The sequence below is a fragment of the Paralichthys olivaceus genome, chromosome 18 (genome assembly GCF_024713975.1).
Source record: "Paralichthys olivaceus isolate ysfri-2021 chromosome 18, ASM2471397v2, whole genome shotgun sequence".
In the NCBI taxonomy this organism is placed as follows: Eukaryota; Metazoa; Chordata; class Actinopteri; order Pleuronectiformes; family Paralichthyidae; genus Paralichthys; species Paralichthys olivaceus.
This window is the reverse complement of record NC_091110.1, coordinates 6,634,408-6,652,497: the sequence shown is the minus strand read 5'-3', so window position 1 is coordinate 6,652,497 and position 18,090 is coordinate 6,634,408. Positions and strand designations below refer to the sequence as shown.

Here is an 18,090-nt window from a genome sequence, read left to right as displayed (position 1 = left end):
CTGCAGAAGTAACTCCGATGAACTTCTGCTTATGTGCTTCGTGTTCAATCAGCTGTGCACAGGTGGGAAACCGCTTCCAACTTCAGCTGGCAACTGTTAAGAGATGCAGATTGGGGATTATAATGGAAATTAGCATGCTGCACTTCTCAATTTCTGTTTCTCCATGTGTCATTTTATCACCCATCGCCAAATAATTACACCCAGAATATTCTGCTCCGTTGCACACCCACTCCTTCTATTCTGTCCTCCCCCCACTTTTCGTCTTTGTTTTCCTTCATCTCTCTTTCATGCTTCATTGCATCTTGAGGCCACAGCTCTCTGGAGAGATGTCATTGCCGATGATGTATTGATGTCTGGAAGTGGTGAGCACGACAGTCACGCCCTGCATGGCTGCACAGATGCTGACTTTATGCACACCTATGTGATCACAAGGCATTAGCGGGGATAGCAGGTTGGTTTGATTTGATGCAGGGGAAAGTTGACTTGCAACTGCATTAGGATATATGTGGTCTAAGGGGGCTTTCACCCCTGCCTTGTTTGGTTCGGACCTTCTGACTTCTCACTTTAGTCTGAACCACATTAACAGATGTGAAAGACCACCAGAAAAGGGAGTGGTCTCTAATCCGAACAAGCCATGTTTCATGATTGTTTGCAGTGTGAAAAACACTTTTGTGGGATAGTTCGACCTTCGGACCAATTGCCACAAGTCGAGACAGAATTAAACGATAGTTGTCTCAGGGCTTTCAGGATTGCTTGTAGTCTTTGCCGCTGATCTTTGATTGACAAGGACTTTCATCTTGTTGGTAGCTATATAGCGGCAACGTTTTCTCCATTCAAACTGAAAGATTAGCCCTTTCTATGCACAAAACTAATCAGGTCATAACCAAAACTATGTAATTAGTTTTGGTTTCACATTGCAATTTAGGGAGCCTCCTATACAGGACGGTTTGTAGATGGGCGTGCGTCTGACGTTGATGTGTTGTCAGTTGTTCCATTGTATTCACTATGTTTTTTAAAATGCATAGAAAGGGCTTATCTTTCAACTTTTTATGTCCCCAAAAAAATGTGATGCTATAAAAATGAGCTGAAATCAAAAAGAGAAATCCAGTCATAATGTTTCAGTTCATTTCCTGTGTTATAAGGTCATGATGCTGTCTCATCCCCCTGTGGGACCGGCTGTTATGTCTCTACATCCAGACAGCACTATTAGAAGCTCCACAATAACAACAAGCCCTGCGCTGCATTTGCCTGGAGATGTTCACCTTTCTTTCATTCCAAAATATCCACTCCTGGCACAAATCCTCTGCGTTATTGATCCAGTCTTCTCGACGCCTCGGCCCTTGGCGAGATAAGGTTCTAATTTTGTTGCTGCTCCTTTCAGCGGAGCGGACTGTTGGAAGTGGCGATACGGAGGATTTATCCTGGCGATAACTGGCCAGAGGAGGATGGAGCTCTGGTTGTTATGCCATTGTGTTTTTTTTATGTTGCTGCTCCTCGAGGTAAACTAACAGCTTTGTTCAAGAGGCCGAAAAATGTGAGCGTCTCCTCTCTGCATCCGCTGTGAGAAAAATGTCGGCCCGCAGCGCAGCTTCAGTTATGTTAAACGCAAGTGTCTTTTTAATGCATTCAGCGCGGCCATCGGTGGGCAGTGATGCTCATCCCCACAGCACACTTTGTTGTATGTATGTAATACAGTGTGACAGATGATTTACTAGCATGACATGAAGCACTCTGGTAGTTCTGTATGCCTCTGGGCTGTTTTTTAGCCCGGCTTTAATGAATCAGTCATTCCCAGGGAGGGCCAGAGTGTTCATAAAATGCTAGTCACTTGTCAATACCCTCCACATTTACAGGGAAGATGTCAGTATCATATCCTGTAAGTGTACGTACAGCGATCGCATTTCCCATCTATGCTGTCATTGCTTTTTTTCCTCCAATATGGCCAGATTCCATTTTCCCTGCCCCAGCTCCCTGATCACCTGATTGTCCTTCATGTTCGTGATGGTATTGGACTCTCAAGCTGCACTCGCCTGGTGTGCCCAGAGGGTCCAGCATCAGAGGAGAGGGAGCTGGAGGCAAGGGCATCTGTTACCTGGGGTTGTTCTGGGCCGTGCGTCACCCAGAAAACAGCCGAATAGAAGTGAGGCTCTCTCCTTTGATTGGCTGACTGAGCTGTTCTTGCTAAAGCTCCATGGGGAAGCATGAGAGAGATGTGAAACGACATTGAAATGTTATTTGGGAATTTAAACTACAAATATGGACAGGAGAGGTGTAAGATTAGGACCTTTAATCGCTATGATGTGGCATCTATTTAGTCTCAAAATGTGCACATTTAAAAACCTTGTCTGCACATATGATACATGTACACAGAATCTTCAGAATAAAATCCTATAACCCCTTCAGTTTTCTTTAGCAACTGTAAACGTTGAGGAACATATAACCACTGGCATTGCCACAAAAAGCCTATGTTACATTTTGTTTATGCTCTTGTTACTTATGTGTGTTATAGATGAGGCTGGCTCAATGTACCTCTCTTTTCTCCAACTCTGTTATTTGACAAGCACGTAGAAATGGGTAACCGCAGTTGTGTGCAGGAGGACACCGTTCTGTGCTTTTGCAGAGGAGAAAATGGAAAGTGGATTTGCAGATACTGCTCTGTGCACTTATATCTTATCCACAGTTGGGTTTTTTAGTGTGCACATTTTGAGAATAAAAAACAGCGTATTATAATCTTATCATTTACCACACAAGCTGAACCTGCCTATTGAACTAAGATGATAGAGGAGATAGATGTGTAAGTGTGTGTGTGGGTGCTAGTGGGTGTTTATGAGTGAGATGTGTTTTTCAGTGAGGGAACCAGGGTCACATAGAGTACAGTAGACCCGTCATGTGGCCATAGATCTATATGAGCTCTAAGCAACACAGGAAATGAAAGCAAAGCATATCAATGCACTTGCTCTCCTCACAGTGTGTCCTGTACAGTTTGAGCTAGTGTGGCATATCCTCAGCCTGATAAATAATTCCAGCAGGATCTTTGCTGACGATCTCCTGACAGCGCGCAGTGATGGAGGAGAGGTGAAAACGGCCAAACAGAGAGAGGTGAAGGCACCAACACAGAGGATAAGAATAAAGACAGGGGAAGAGGGACACCACCTAGAAGAATGTAGTTCCACTTTTCAGAAACTAAGTGTCTGGATGTGGAGTCAAACAGCAGCAGGAAAACCTAGAGAAAAGCCAGGCAGACACTGGGAGAATATGCAAACTCCACACAGAAAGACCCTGGCACAAGCAGGATTTTAACCAGGAACCTTCATGTTGTGAAGCGCCAACCACGACAAAACATCAGACATTTAAAAATGAAATATAACATCAGTACATTCTTCACATGCCTTAGACATAATTTCCTTGGCAACATGCTGAGCTTAACCCTCAGTTCTGTTCATTTCGACAAGCTCATACAGATTGGTCTTGGTATGTCCGTCCATTCCAAGCACATGCAGTGTGCAGCATGCAGCATTTGCAGTCACTGTAAGTTGATCAGCATGAAAGTAAAAAACAAACTTGATCATGGAAGCCTACTAAAATCTGCCTCTCAAGCTGCCTGGCTCAAAGATGGACAGTTTAGGTATCTCAAAATGAGCAATGTAGGTGAGGTCATACCATTTAAACCTTGTTTACAGTGTCATTTTTATTGTCATGTAAAAGTGGGAGAAATGTCCTTTCAGTAATCAAATATACATCACAGCCTCATTGGTTGATAACATCAACACTCACTCAATACAAGACAGACAGAAATACACACAGACAAACATGGGGAACACACACAGCAAGTCGGCAAACATGATGTTCGGAAGCTGATGACACTCGCTGCAATTTCCCCTCCAGTCAAACCTATCTTCATAATAATGATGTGCGCTAACAGCCGAATCAGTAGCGAGGCAGCCCTTCCTGTTTTTATGTTGAATGCAAAGCGCCCGCGCCTTCGGGGAGGAGCCGCATCCATTTCCATTCGGCCTCCGGGGCTCTCCGTCAACCTAGTGTGACCCTCACAGGAAGAGCTGCAGGCTATGGCGCTGTAACACTAGCCACCAGTCTCTGGGTAAGGAATCCCTGGGATACAGAGAGAAGTAGAGATGGAAAGAGGAGGAGGAGAGTGAAGGACGGAGTGGCTGGAGTGATTCCTGTTTTCTCCACTCACCTGAATATATCTTCATCACTTGCCCGAGGCTGGAATACCAGGCTCATTGATCAGTCAAATAGTTAATATTAAACAGGCTTCAATTTCCCTCCTCCTTTTTTTCCCTCACATGCACTCTGAGCTCACTTTCCCATTCAGGGTAATTGAGCTCTGCCTTTTGAACCACACTGTATCTGTGACAGTTCTCCAATTATTAAACCCAAACACTGTAATTTTAAACAATCTTTGATTTGCCCTATCTATTATGTATTAGTTCTACAGCAAATGACGTCTTCTATAATGTTCTATCCATTCATAATAAAGAAACAATCTATGAGCTAAATTGTTGATTCGGGTTTGGACACAAATTTTGAAATTATATTTGTGTTCAGGTCGGGTTCGGTCATGTTGGCTCAGTCAGACAGAAAATTGCAGTCAGAGCCAAACTCCACTATGAACAAAATACAGTGATATACTCAGTCTGCAGCAGGACACCCTGAAAGAAGAGTCAGTACTGGCATGGGTACGTTTCAGTGCTTTGTTTTCGATTGGCATTATGTATCCATTATAACAGCTTCCGTTTATAATATTTGATGCAACATGAAGTGCATTGATTTTCATGCAGGTTTTACATTGCAGAACAATGAAGCAGGGTAAAATTGATCTCATCAGTTGTTTTGTAGCTGGAGACATAGCTGCATGATGTCAGGTATGAACTTCTTTGAAGAGACTGAATTTAGAAGAAAATAGTCTCCAAAATTTTCCTTTTAAGGCATTTCATTGCTCTCGCTCTTGTATTTGTCTTCCCTTATATTACCATAGAAACCCAACACACGCACAGAAAAACATTCAAGCGGGTACAAAGCATTAAACGTGACCCTTTCCATCGACTTTTTAAAATCTTTTCTTTCTCAAACTTTTTTAAGGCAAAGCAATTGGAAAGCACAAGTCATTTCAGACATCACTGCGTCCTGCTTTTTGTCAGACAGTGCAATCCCTCATCATAATCTTGCAGATGATGTTGTTTCTTCAATTCAAGTAGAGACAAAGTTTTTATATCTCATCTACTTAACTTGTGGCTACACAATGTGCAGTGGAATAAGGCAGAAGAGAGATGTGAGAACTGAACACACACGGGGCTGTGCCTATGTGTTGATTATATTGTTGGACTGGACTTTATGAGTTTTTACTGGCAAGCAACCCCCATCTACAGGGAACTTAATCTTTTTCAGCAGGGCCGCTCCCTGCTATTTATTAGATCTGATCAGCCATGATGTACCCTCTTACCCTGCGCCCCAACCCTATCTTCATATCACCCTCCTCTCTCTGTGTGTTGGTGGGGGGGGGCGTTACAGTTTTTTTTTGAAGCATGGTTTGGCTGATGAGATGTGGCAGCGATACAGAGAGTGTTCTACTTCTCCTTATTAGCGCTGGGGCAGAGGGAGGGGGCGACTGCGGGATCAAGGGAATCGGAGAAAAAAGGCTGAAGGATGATGGGAAGGAAACGCAGCGAGCTCCAGTCTCTTTTTAAGACGTGATTGTTCAGACTTCTATGACACTGGTGCTCCTCCATGAGTCAGCTTATTACAACAAATCTCACACATACTTAGCATTACCGATCATTTTCTAAAGCGTGCTATACTTTTTATTCTTCTTTCTATCATTCCTACATATTTAAACATGATGTCTAGACCGTTATTCGAACGATGTAAATTATGACAGGAAAAATAAAACTGCCAGATGATAACACAGATTCAGCTTCCAAGGTTTTAGCCACATCAGCAACATGGCTGTAGAGTTAGCATGTCATGGTCCCCAAGGGCTGAATTAAGCTGATTTTGGTGATCCCATTACTTTTTCTCTAGCGTCAACCATTTATTTGAAATTTCCATTTGTCCCATACTTTATGAGCAATAAAGCACTTAGTAGACCTTCGCCAAGGCCCAGCAGCCCCCTTAAATTCAATCAACCTGCACCAAATTGCACACACTCATAGATATCAGTTCCCTAAATACGTTTATATATTTTTGCATCAAGATCCAAGAATTATCCCCTGGGAAATTGGTGAAAATGTCAAAAAACATCCCAATTGGCAATCTTAAAGAAAGTGATAAAAGAAGCTTCCTGGATCTGCTTCTCTGTCCGGATCTGTGCCAAAATATAATGACTTCTTTCTTGGCCCACGTCCCATTCTTCAACCAAGTTCCATGGAAATCTGTAGTTGTATACATTGACATTCCTGTTAACCCAGGTTACACATTGTGTTTACTTCTACCTGGTCAGGTTTAGTCTTTTTGATTTGATTTATTGATTACAATAAGTTATATTTAAAAAATGCAATATATGGGAATTTGTCAGGGATGGAACAGTGAAGTCCTGGACTTGCATGAGACTGTAATATTAGCACTACAACACTAGTGCTAAACTGAGCCATTTATTAGCATCTACCTGCTAAACAGCTTGTTGGTGTTATTGTGACTATATCAACATGCTGACATTAGCGTTTATCTCAAACTGCTGCTATAAATAATATAGTAATTAATAAGTAAGTAATAATACATTTATGTAGCTACATTTAGACATTTTGTAATGGTCCCTCTTGCAGCTGCATGAGCATGCTGTAAACACAATTTTGATTTTAAAAAATGGCGAGTGGTGACAAGTCTATTTTAGCAGCTGCTGAAATGAGAACCGACTGCCACCGGGGAGGTAAGAAATCAATCTGTAGAACATATGGTATTCAGTGAAAAATAGTCAATAGTCAGAGATGAAATATGCAAATCCACCATTATGGTCGCTCTAATTTCTTTATATCCATGTGTGGTAATTAACTGCCAAGTTTATCACAGAAATCCATATCTGTAAGTTGTTAGGTTCCACAAATCTGCTCATGCGTTACCCCAGCACAGTAAAAGATTATTTTTTAGAGGTGGCTGGGTCAATTTTGTTTGTTTAGCCTTCACCAGCAGAAATCATTCAGTTATTATTCTGCCTCTAGTTTGATGTCTCTCTCTCAGTTTTCCATCTCTTTCTCTGCCTCCCTCTTCCTCTCATTTCATCCGACCGTCCTCTCTAATCAGGCCTGGATTTGCCTCGCTTCAGCGGCCACATAAGGAGAGTGCAGCAGAGAGGATGAAGGAGAGGAGAGGAGGTAGAGAGAGGGAGAGGGGTGGAGGTTAGAGGGACAATTAGGATTGGGGAGACTTGTTCTTCCAAAAGGAAAAAGAAACACATGAACCCTGAGTTAATGACGAGGGTCCATAAATAACCGTATACTCCTTGTCTAGTTTATTCTATTAAAAAGTATCATAAAGATGACAAATGTAATTGTAATATGGCGATTTTAGAATTGATGTAACAGCTTTGTATTAAATAAACAAACCAGTAAGCTGAACTTTAATGCTGCTGATATGAATAGGAATGGGACTATTTACAGCTATGAGGATTTACAGCGTCTGTTTAAGGTTTCTCCTCTCTGGGTCACTCCAGGACATCGCTGTTTTGTATCCATACCAGTCAAGCATTCTCTTTATTCTAGGGCTCATTGTCTTGCAGCAGGTTTTTCCTTCAGGATTTCCTTGTATATCCCTGCATTCATTTTGGACTCTGTCCTCAGAGGTCCTCTCAGGTCGGACGCAGAGAGAAGTGTCCCTGTGGCATGATGCTGCCACCACCAACCATACTGGGGGACTCTGTGTTAGGATAATGTCCAGTCCTAAGCCCCTTTTCCAATGGTCAAAAAACCCACTGACATCTGGCTTGTGTCTGCTATGGGAATGGACACAATGAGCATTCACTCCCTACTTAAATGACTTTGCAGTAGACACAGGTTTTTATCGGCTCTGCTCCGACACCTGGACGAACACGCTAATTTCGTCTTCTTTATTTTTGCAGCAGACGCTGACACTGCACCTTTTCTGCACATTATAATGATGCGCATTTAACTTCCAGGACCTTGTGGACTTATTGTTTTTAACATCTTCGGAATAAGGTGCAACAGAGATGAGAGAAGGTCTCAGTTTCTGGCGCATGTTCTTGACATAAAATATGACTCACCAGGGGGGAAAAGAAATACAAACTCCTCTAGTGAGAAGGAAATGCATGTTGCTTTTTAACAGGTTTAACCACATTTAAAAAACCTGCGTATAAACCTGCTAATTTTGGTGTAAAAGTGGAATAATATGCTGTGAGCGCAACAGCAACTCACTTTTGGTCTCCTCTGACTTAACTTCTCCATTTGCCTTGCTGCAAACAGTAGCTGAGCACCCAGCTCGCTCCTGTGTGCACAGTCTGTTCAATCTGAGCCTCTGAAGCTTGTAACTCAATTCCGAGTTGTCGTTCGTCTCTCGGTGGCTTCTCTCACTGGTCTCCTTCTTGCACAGTCTCTCAGTTTTCTTTATGGTCTGTTTCATAATAATCATTGATTTAACTGCACTCCCAGGAATTTAAGTGGTAGATAAATGTTCTTGTCGAAATCCCCCGACGTGTTTTTCATTGACTTTTTTCGCTGAGTTGTTCCATTTTCCTCATGTTGGAGGTTTTCACCCACAGCACATTGACCGTCCAGATACAGGTGTATTTATACTAGAGTTTTATTTATATTACAGTGTGTATACACTTCGGTGAACTCCACAGAGATGTAGCTATATCATATAGTTTTTATTGGGTGGATGTGACTCAGGAGGTAACTCAGGTGGCCCACTAACTTGAAGGTTGATGGGCCACCTGTGTATGGTGTATGATTAAAAAAAGCCCACCGCATAGAAATACTGTATGAATGTGTGTGTGAATGGATGAATGTGGCCTGTATTGTACAGCACTTAAATTTGACAATAAGACTGCTGTCCATTTACTATTTGGCATTTCCATTTGACCATGACTTCTAGAACCAGATGGCACCAGTGATGATGTAGATGTCTACCTACATATTCAATCCTTTTTATCCCATTGTATACATTAAAGGCTGTTTTTATGTTCATCAGGGCAAGAAAAGTCAAATTAAATCCCTCTGTGTTACATCAGAACATGAAAACCTATAAATTCTGGTAGGAACTGTGTTAGTCATTCCATTATATTTCAGTATAAAGAAACCCATATGCAGAAATGCACCCAAAAACTTCAGAAAGGCTACTTTCGATGCACATCAGTGTGTGATTGGCTCCCTGTGGTGTATCTTTGATTAGCTGGATAACAGGCTGAACTGCAGCAGCTACAGATGCTCTGTAGAGGCTCTGTTGCTCGCTTTTTGCCTCCTGCTCTGTTCTTTAAAGACCACCACTCCGCCTCTGCTTCCTTGTCTCTTTCTCTCCTTACATCTGTCATTTTTCCTCTCTCCTGCCACGCTGATTTCCCTGGTTTAACAAGCTGCCAGGGGACCCGCATGAGAGTTCAACCACAAATTTGTTGAAGGGATCCAAACGAGGGATGATTCATCCCCAGGTGGCTCCATTTCCATCTCTGCCGATCAGACTTTAATTTTGGAAGCTTCAATGCTCATCTCCGCCTGTTACTTTTCTTTCCCTGATTAGTAATATATCGTTTTAATGGAAATTATTTTATTCAAAAGACTGAATCAATAGAATTAACACATCTGTAATAAAGCATTAGAAATTAGCAATGTGTATGTACAGTGATTATAAATTCAGAAGAATCTTGGGATGTGGAGCTTCCAGGCTATAGAACATAACAGTGACGGCCCACTTTTAGAACGGCTCTGATTCAGGAATTAATTTTCTTCACTGACTTTTCGTTAAATCCTTATAAAGGAGTTATAAGCCTGGAACCAGGTTGACCATAATTGTGACCATGAAACATTTGATTTGGAGCAAAACAATATTGAACGGGTATATAATTAATTTAGGAGTGCAGGAACTACACATTCCATAAACTGAATTTAACCTTGTGGTAATTTTCATCCTGCAGTATAATAGAGAGGAAAATGTTCTGTGGTAAACATCGATTGCACGATCTGTTCATAGCCGACACGGCAACAGCAGGCTGCATACATTAGAAATGGCTGTATTACACCTGAGGATTGTGGGTAGTGTAGTTATTTTCCTTGACATCGTGAATAAAACACGGACAGGAGCATATAACTTGGTTTCACAATCTGTAACTTGTGGTATACTTTGGATGGTTATTACATTTTTGGTTGCTAATCAAAATCATTCAGAAAGTTTATGGGATTTTTACTTTCAGAAACAACACTATTGAGCTCTATAATTCTGTGTGAAAATGTGTGTGAGTGGGCATTTTTATGTTTCCATGCTCTCATTGTTCAAATGTCAAAATCAATTGTTGGGCATTTGAATAAAAGTGGAGAAAATGTTTGCTGCTATTCTGTGAAAAAGTCCTGTCACAGTTTTTCGTAAACACAATGTTGTTTCTCTCCGTCTCTCTATGGGAGATATCAAATTCAAAGGATGAAATGAATGGAGCTATTTAGTTTCCTGCTTTTTTGTTGTAATGACAGAAATGATTCTCTCTGAGTGTTCATTAGTCATAAAATAAAAAAGTGTTTTGAAAACCTGTCACACGGTCGAGGTGTTGTGTGTGGAGAGACGCATCTTCCTAGTGTCCTTGCACAGTGCAGGTGCAACACATGTCACAGAGTCTGATTGTGACTCATGTCAACATTATGTCTTTCTTCATCTCTACTACACTCAAACCCAGGACATGTGTCAGCAACTGCTGTTTGTCAAGACAAATACATGTCTACTTAAATTGACTAAGGTCAGAATACTCCACATATCTGATTCAGTTATTGTTTATTCAGTTTAAGGTAATCAGAAAATTCTTTTTACATGGTAGAGTCTTATTCAGGTTTTTACCTTCAGGTTAATAACAGAATATTTTTGTGATTTAAAGGTGAAGCTGAAGCAAAAGATGCTCAATGAAATATTGAAAGAAAGTTTTTATCAATGTTGCAATTGTTGCGAGAGGATGAAGACAAATCAGATAAACCTCAGATTTTACCACCAACTTCCCCCCAGAACGCATTTAAATTTCATGGTCATTCATATAAATTCCTGCTTTATATCTTCATAAACCTTAAGTGTGGATAATCGCATGGGATTGTAGGACTGGAAGTTGACCCTGTGGCTGAATTGTTTTTTAATTTTCTGCAGGACTTCCTCACAGACTTGATGATGTCAGAGGTGGACCGCTGCGGGGAGAACGAGCACCTCATCTTCAGAGAGAACACGCTCGCCACAAAGGCCATAGAGGAATACCTCAAACTGGTGGGACAGAAGTACCTGCAGGACGCACTGGGTGAGTCGAGCATTGATATGGAAAAGGAGTGAAGGCAGAGGCCATCATCTTGGAGTCCTATTCAGAAAAATACTGCTATCAACTGCTATCACCCTCAATATCGGACAGGATTAAGCTAGATTAATAAAACGTATTGTTTTATGTGTGAACGCCAATGTTCAGAAGGAGTAATTTAAATAAGATGTGCAGGAAAACATATTTAATTGCAAAAACAGTTGAAATCTAATCTTGAGAAAAGGTAAGACAAGACTAGGTTAGGTAATGGTATGGTAAGATAATCCTTTCTGGATCCTCAGTAGAAGAAATTCGAAATTGACTCAGCAGCACAGGGGGGAAATGTAGTCAGAAATAAAATCAGAATTAAAATATATCCAGATTCATCCCTGGATTAATTTCCATCTTGACCTGGGTCCTTGACTGAGAATAAATTGAGAAACCCTGCAAGTTACAATATTAGGGTGACTAATACTTTATGACTGTGTATTATGAAGATAAAAGTTGTTTGATTGTGCAATTTCTCCAAATTCTTTTATAATACACAAAATGCAATATGTGCAGCTGTCCTTCTTGGATTTTGGATTTATCCGACTGTGACGAGCTGAGGCTCAGATTTGTAGAAAATCATTACAAGCTGACTGTTTGACCTCGCACTCCCACTTGTACAGAGTTGCTCCAAGGTTAGATCAAGTGAGTTTGGGCGTCTGCAGTCGTAACAATAAGCATCAGTATGCACCGTATGCTGTTTTCCCCCTGCCTGACTCAGAAATGTACACAGCGGTGGTTTAATCTCCGAACGGCACACATCCTTCCTGGCACTCACCACCTGTACGCTGCTAATATTAATGCTCTGTGTGTGTTTATATTGTTCTCTGTGTGTGTGTGTGTGTGTGTGTGTGTGTGGCACAGTCGTTTCTACTAGAAATGCTGCCTTTACTGAGAGAATTATTGAGGGCTAGGGAATTATGCATGCCTGGAGTTTCTGTTGTTTGACTTTTGGCTAAACTATTGGAATCATTGAAACTGCGACTGGGGCATAACAAGGACGGCCAAGCTTTATCTTTAGAGCACTGGGGACAAAAGAAGCTGCTGTTCCCCCTTTTCAATGATATTGATTAGAGTGGAATAAGGAAATAAAGCAGGACCTTCTTTACAGGTTTTTCACTCACTGAGATTGTAGCAGTAACGATGGGTCTTTTACCTGAAAGGAGGAAATAAAAATAATGCAGTCATTTCGTTCCACTGTTTTTGTGAGTGTTTGTCGAACAGGAAGCTTCTGGATCTATTTCAGCTTTTTGTGTTTGTTATCAAAGGTCAAACTAGAGAATGATCTGCTCTAAAACAATATCTTCCTTTTATTCGCTTCTATTTTGGCCCGACTACAGACTGTGGATGACAATCACAACTTCACTTTAGAAGTCACATTGTTCCTTTGTTCCAGCTCAGCTTCAAACCACTTCAAATCACAGAATCACAGAAAAGAACCGTATTAGTTCTGTTTGTGTCTCATAGATACTTAAAGGAAATTGATCTACCAAAGCCCACATGTTCCTTCTTCTCTTACCTCTCCTTCTCTTTCTGTCTTTGTTTTCAGGCGAGTTCATCAAGGCTCTGTACGAGTCAGACGAGAACTGTGAGGTGGATCCATCCAAGTGCTCGTCAGGTGACCTCCCAGAACACCAGAGCAACCTGAAGATGTGCTGTGAGCTGGCCTTCTGCAAAATCATCAACTCGTACTGGTGAGACATGGAATTCCATTACTGTAGTGGAATTGTGAAATGGGTCGTGTAGCCCTCGACAGTATCTGGACTTCGCCATTAATAATGCCCTTCCTGCTTTATCAAGTGTAGAATCCTTCACAAAGCTCCAAAGAGCACATATCATCTGTTCCTAAATTATGGTTTGAGGAAATGCTCCCAAAAGCCGCTTTGACAAAATGTAGCAAGGGACAAGTTTGAATTCAAACTAATATGTATGTGTATATGTATTAATTAGAGCCTTAACTTTTTGCTGTAGCCTGTCTGAGGAGGCAGCATTCATATGTTGACAGGGAAATTCTGTCTGTCGACTTTCATTTAATTGTTTTTTTAATTGATTAATTCAATCAGCCACACATCCATAAACGTTCTGCTACTTAACCTCGATTCAGGTTGGGTTTAATGATTAATGATGTTATAAGGAATTGCTATTTTACACTTCTGGGGTTCACTCACAGAAATGTGGTGCCTCTGGTAAATAATTGTACATCATATCTCCAATATTATCATCTTTACCGGCGCTTTTTTGTGTTTTATGTTATCCATTATGACTATAAACCTTCAATAAGATTTAATCATCTCATAGATACATTTCTGGCCTGTCTTTATTCCCCACAGTGTCTTTCCTCGAGAACTGAAAGAGGTCTTTGCATCGTGGCGACAGGAATGCAGCAACCGGGGTCGACCGGACATCAGCGAGCGTCTGATCAGCGCATCTTTGTTCCTGCGGTTTCTGTGTCCAGCCATCATGTCCCCGTCACTTTTCAACCTGATGCAGGAGTATCCCGATGACCGCACGGCACGCACGCTCACGCTCATCGCCAAAGTCACCCAAAACCTGGCCAACTTCACCAAGTGAGTTTAGACCCGCGCTTAGCTTTCTTGTAAAGAAGTGTGGGTTTTTATGATACTTCTACATTACTCTGTTTGTGTTTCCTCTTCCCGTGACATCAGATTTGGTAACAAGGAAGAGTACATGTCCTTCATGAACCAGTTCCTGGAGCACGAGTGGACCAACATGCAGCGCTTTTTGCTCGAGATCTCAAATCCTGAGACGATCTCCAACACGGCCGGCTTTGAGGGGTACATCGACCTCGGCAGGGAACTGTCCACACTGCACTCCCTCCTGTCTGAGGTGGTTTCTCAGATGGACCAGGTACTCGAGATGACACACTTCATAATGGAGATGCACAGATATAAAATTTCCTAAAGGATCCAACAAGTAGATCCAAAGCTTTTCTCTTCATAATCAGGTTGAACAGGATTTGAATCATGCTTAACCACATTAGGATGTTTATCTTACATTTATTGCTGCATTACATAAACAGTGAGAGCACTGCGAAGCCTCAGAAACTGGGTGATGCATATTATTAATGGATTTACCAGGACATCTACATTAGTTTCAGTAGCAGATAGGAAGCTGGCGATTATTAGATAAAGGGCAGATTCTTGTTTTGTTTTTTTCCTCGTAGAGCAGCTACTTATCCTAAACCTTATCTTTCAATAATTCAGAAATCACAGCGACTCTGCTTGACACTCTAGTCAATCACACAAGCCAGCCTACTTTATTATTTAGTGTGTTTTCTGAATAAGAGAGTTGATTGCGTGGTGTAGGGGAAATAACTTATGCAAATGTGAAATGCAATCAAAATAACACTTGTATCAAATCCAATTAATGCTCCGACTGAAGTGGTCCAGAGTTTATATTTAATTTGGCTGACAGTCGATCGTGTGTCTCTCTTCAGAGTGCGGCATCGAAGCTGGGTCCTCTGCCCAGGATCCTGCGAGAGGTGAACACAGCTCTGTCCAACCCGTCAAGTGTCCAGGTGACACCCGGGCAGTCCTCGGAGCACATGGGCTCGCCGCCCGCCGAGGCCAGCTGTAGCATCTCCACTGGTCTGCAGAAGATGGTCATAGACAATGAACTGTCAGGGTAAGAAATATTCAAGTACTCAGCTAATACTCACAAAGAAATCCCCACTGTTTGTTGGTTTGTTAAGCAGCAAGATTATGCAAAACTCTGGATGTATTACCATGACACTTAGTGGAAGGATGTGTTTTGAGTCAGGGTAGAGCCCATTAAATCTTGAAGCGGATCGGGGGACACGTTAAATCAGCAGCTGATGTACAGTGTATTGGTGCTGCTGCTGTTGACATTGGTGATATTGTACTTTAAAGTATACATATAAGTAAATATAAATTTAACCTAAATTTAAACTCAGCAGTCATTTTTGACTATGTATGTGCAAAATATTAGTCCTTGTTTATCCAGCGAAAAAACAAAATGGCCTTAAAATGTCCTCTAAAGACGATAAAGCAGCTGTGAAGATTTATAGATATTTTGCCATTATTCTCAAAATTATATAAATTTGGAAGCCCTTGGAACAGCTTACCTGTTCATGGAGCATCTGTTGCAAATAAATCCCTGTCCCACTTTCTGCTTTCAGCTTTTGCTGCTACTTCTTACGTCTGCAGGCGGCTCTGGGCATATTTGATCGCTGGTGATGTAGCGATTAGCTAATTGCAGAAAAGATTAAGACCCTCCTTAGTTGTAAAGTCAATACTGATACTTTACACCCGTTGTTCTTTTCCTGCACCACCAACCAGTTTTGCTGCAGAGTTCGTGTTCGTTAGGCGACCTGTTCTTGTTTGCCAGATGAAAACTCGTTTACTCCCCCGCGGACGAATACACACTCGGGATGGCACCTTTATCTCACTTATCACTTGTCCTCATACTCCCTGGCAGAACAGTAACAAGGTGAAACTTAGAAAGATTAACATAAAGGCACACAGACCCAAAGGAGGAGAAAGATATGAATAATAATAAGTCTGAGAAAGTCTCAGGTAGGAGAGAACGTGCTGCGTGAAAGAGGAAGATGAGACAAGAGAAACAGGAAGGCAGTCAGACAGCTGGCATCATTATGCTCATCAGGGGGCCGGGATCAATTGAAATAATTAGGTAATGTCCCCATGTGACCCGATGTCAGAGCCGACCTGCTTTACTTTATCACAGCCACTGTTTGCTCACATATTGACCTGTGTGTGTGAGTGTCCTCATCAGCAAGCTGCAGAACTGAAACAGCATTCGAATGAGCTCACCATACTGACTTAATCACTTCTCTCCCACTAACCAGTGACATGCAAAGTAGGAGAAAGAAAAAGGAGAAATTGAGCAGAAGGGAAGAGTAGAAAGAAGTTAAACGAGAGAAGGGTAATGGAATGGAGGGATGGGATGAGCGTGATGTGACAAAGACATTATCTGATAAGATCACACATTTGGGAAACAGGGAGTAAAGATGACTATGATTTCTTTCCTTTAAAGGTAAAGTGTGTAGGATTTAGTGGCATCTAGTAGTAAAGTTGCAAATAGTAAGCAACTGAATACCCCGTACTTCCCCCCATTCCCTTTCCAAGCATGTAGAAACTACAGTGGCATATAGCTCTGCAATATGTATGAAATATTAGCCACATAGTTTCTCTGCTTTCCACCTCATCTGCCCAACTACATTTCCCGCTAGCATGTTAATTAAAGGGCCATTAGCGCCAGAGACATCTGAGTAAAATAATCTCTAACCACCTCAGTACCACCAGCGTATGATAATAAGAACATTGTGCTCCCTGCGTAAATAACGGAACAGATAACCGAACATTCATCTTAGAATGTACATTGCCGGCAGAGCAGACAATCTCTCATCATGTTACTGAGATAACGCCGAAGTCAGCAGCTGCCCCTACTGGCCATGCCATTGTGATTTTTTGCAAGATTTTTTTCAAGTTTCCATTATCATGTCAACAAGTGATCAAACAGTGATTGGCTGAGAGTTTAATCTGGATCCCTTTTGTCTTTTTAGATTGGTTGATTTTACCAGGTTACCCTCCCCAACCCCAGAAAATAAGGACCTATTCTTTGTGACACGGAGCTCAGGGATCCAGCCCTCCCCAGCACGCAGCTCAAGTTACTCCGAGACCAACGAGCCGGACCTGGGCATGGCCAATGGCAGCAAAAGTCTGTCCATGGTGGATCTCCAGGACCCACGCAGTCTGGAAGGTGGCCTAGGTCCTTGTACCTCAGATGCTTTGGGTGAAGGCCCAGGCTCTGGTGGTGGCTGGTCAGCCAGAGTCCCACAAGGCAACATCCTTGGAGGTCCCACTTTGAGAAGGCCAGGCCAGACCCCCACCACCCCAGGCACAGAAAGCACCCCAGGTCGACCCGCCCAACTGCTAGCCCCCCTGTCCTTCCAGAATCCAGTTTACCAGATGGCTTGCATGCCCGTCTCCCCACGCGGAATGACCGACTCAGGCTCCGAGTGCCACAGTTCTGTCAGTTCCCACAGCAACAACGAGGAGGGACCCCCAGGAGGAAAACATGCCTTCTTGAACCATGGTGGCGGTGGAGGTGGGGGGAGCAGCGGGGAGGAGTACGCCAGGCGTTCGGGCGAGTTCAACCGCAGACAACTATCCCTCACGGAAATGCAGCACCAGCCCACCATCCCCAGACAGAACAGCGCTGGCCCACAGCGGAGGATAGACCAGCCCCCGCCTCAGAGCATCACTCGGGGCCGCACCCCACCAAATCTGCTCAACAGCGCATACCCCCGGCCCTCCTCTGGCAGCATGATGACTTCGTCCCCCGACTGGCCCGGCAGTGGCGCTCGGTTACGACAGCAGTCCTCTTCTTCCAAAGGTGACAGTCCTGAGACCAAGCAGAGGGCTCAGCACAAACAGGTACGGGGCTCAGACCACTACATATCTTTAACTTCACATTTATTAAAGCTGGTATTTATGATTCCAGACAGTCGACTATAGCTGCCTCAGTCTGTGTAATCACCTGAAATTTCACTGATAGAAAAAGTATCTCGTACAAAGTGCCCATTTGTCTCATAGCAT

General features: G+C 42.4%; 1 protein-coding gene across 12 annotated transcripts in view; it reads left to right on the top strand.

Annotated features, from left to right (window-relative positions):
• Positions 1–18,090, top strand: part of dab2ipb (DAB2 interacting protein b) — a 161,928-nt gene that overhangs the window by 131,952 nt on the left and 11,886 nt on the right. For all 12 annotated transcript variants that reach the window (XM_069513402.1, XM_020082204.2, XM_069513398.1 and 9 more), the window contains 6 exons: positions 11,305–11,449; positions 13,041–13,185; positions 13,822–14,058; positions 14,158–14,359; positions 14,949–15,136; positions 17,055–17,928. In XM_069513402.1, the coding sequence (XP_069369503.1) occupies positions 11,305–11,449; positions 13,041–13,185; positions 13,822–14,058; positions 14,158–14,359; positions 14,949–15,136; positions 17,055–17,928 (1,791 nt within the window). The remainder of the gene's footprint in view (positions 1–11,304; positions 11,450–13,040; positions 13,186–13,821; positions 14,059–14,157; positions 14,360–14,948; positions 15,137–17,054; positions 17,929–18,090) is intronic.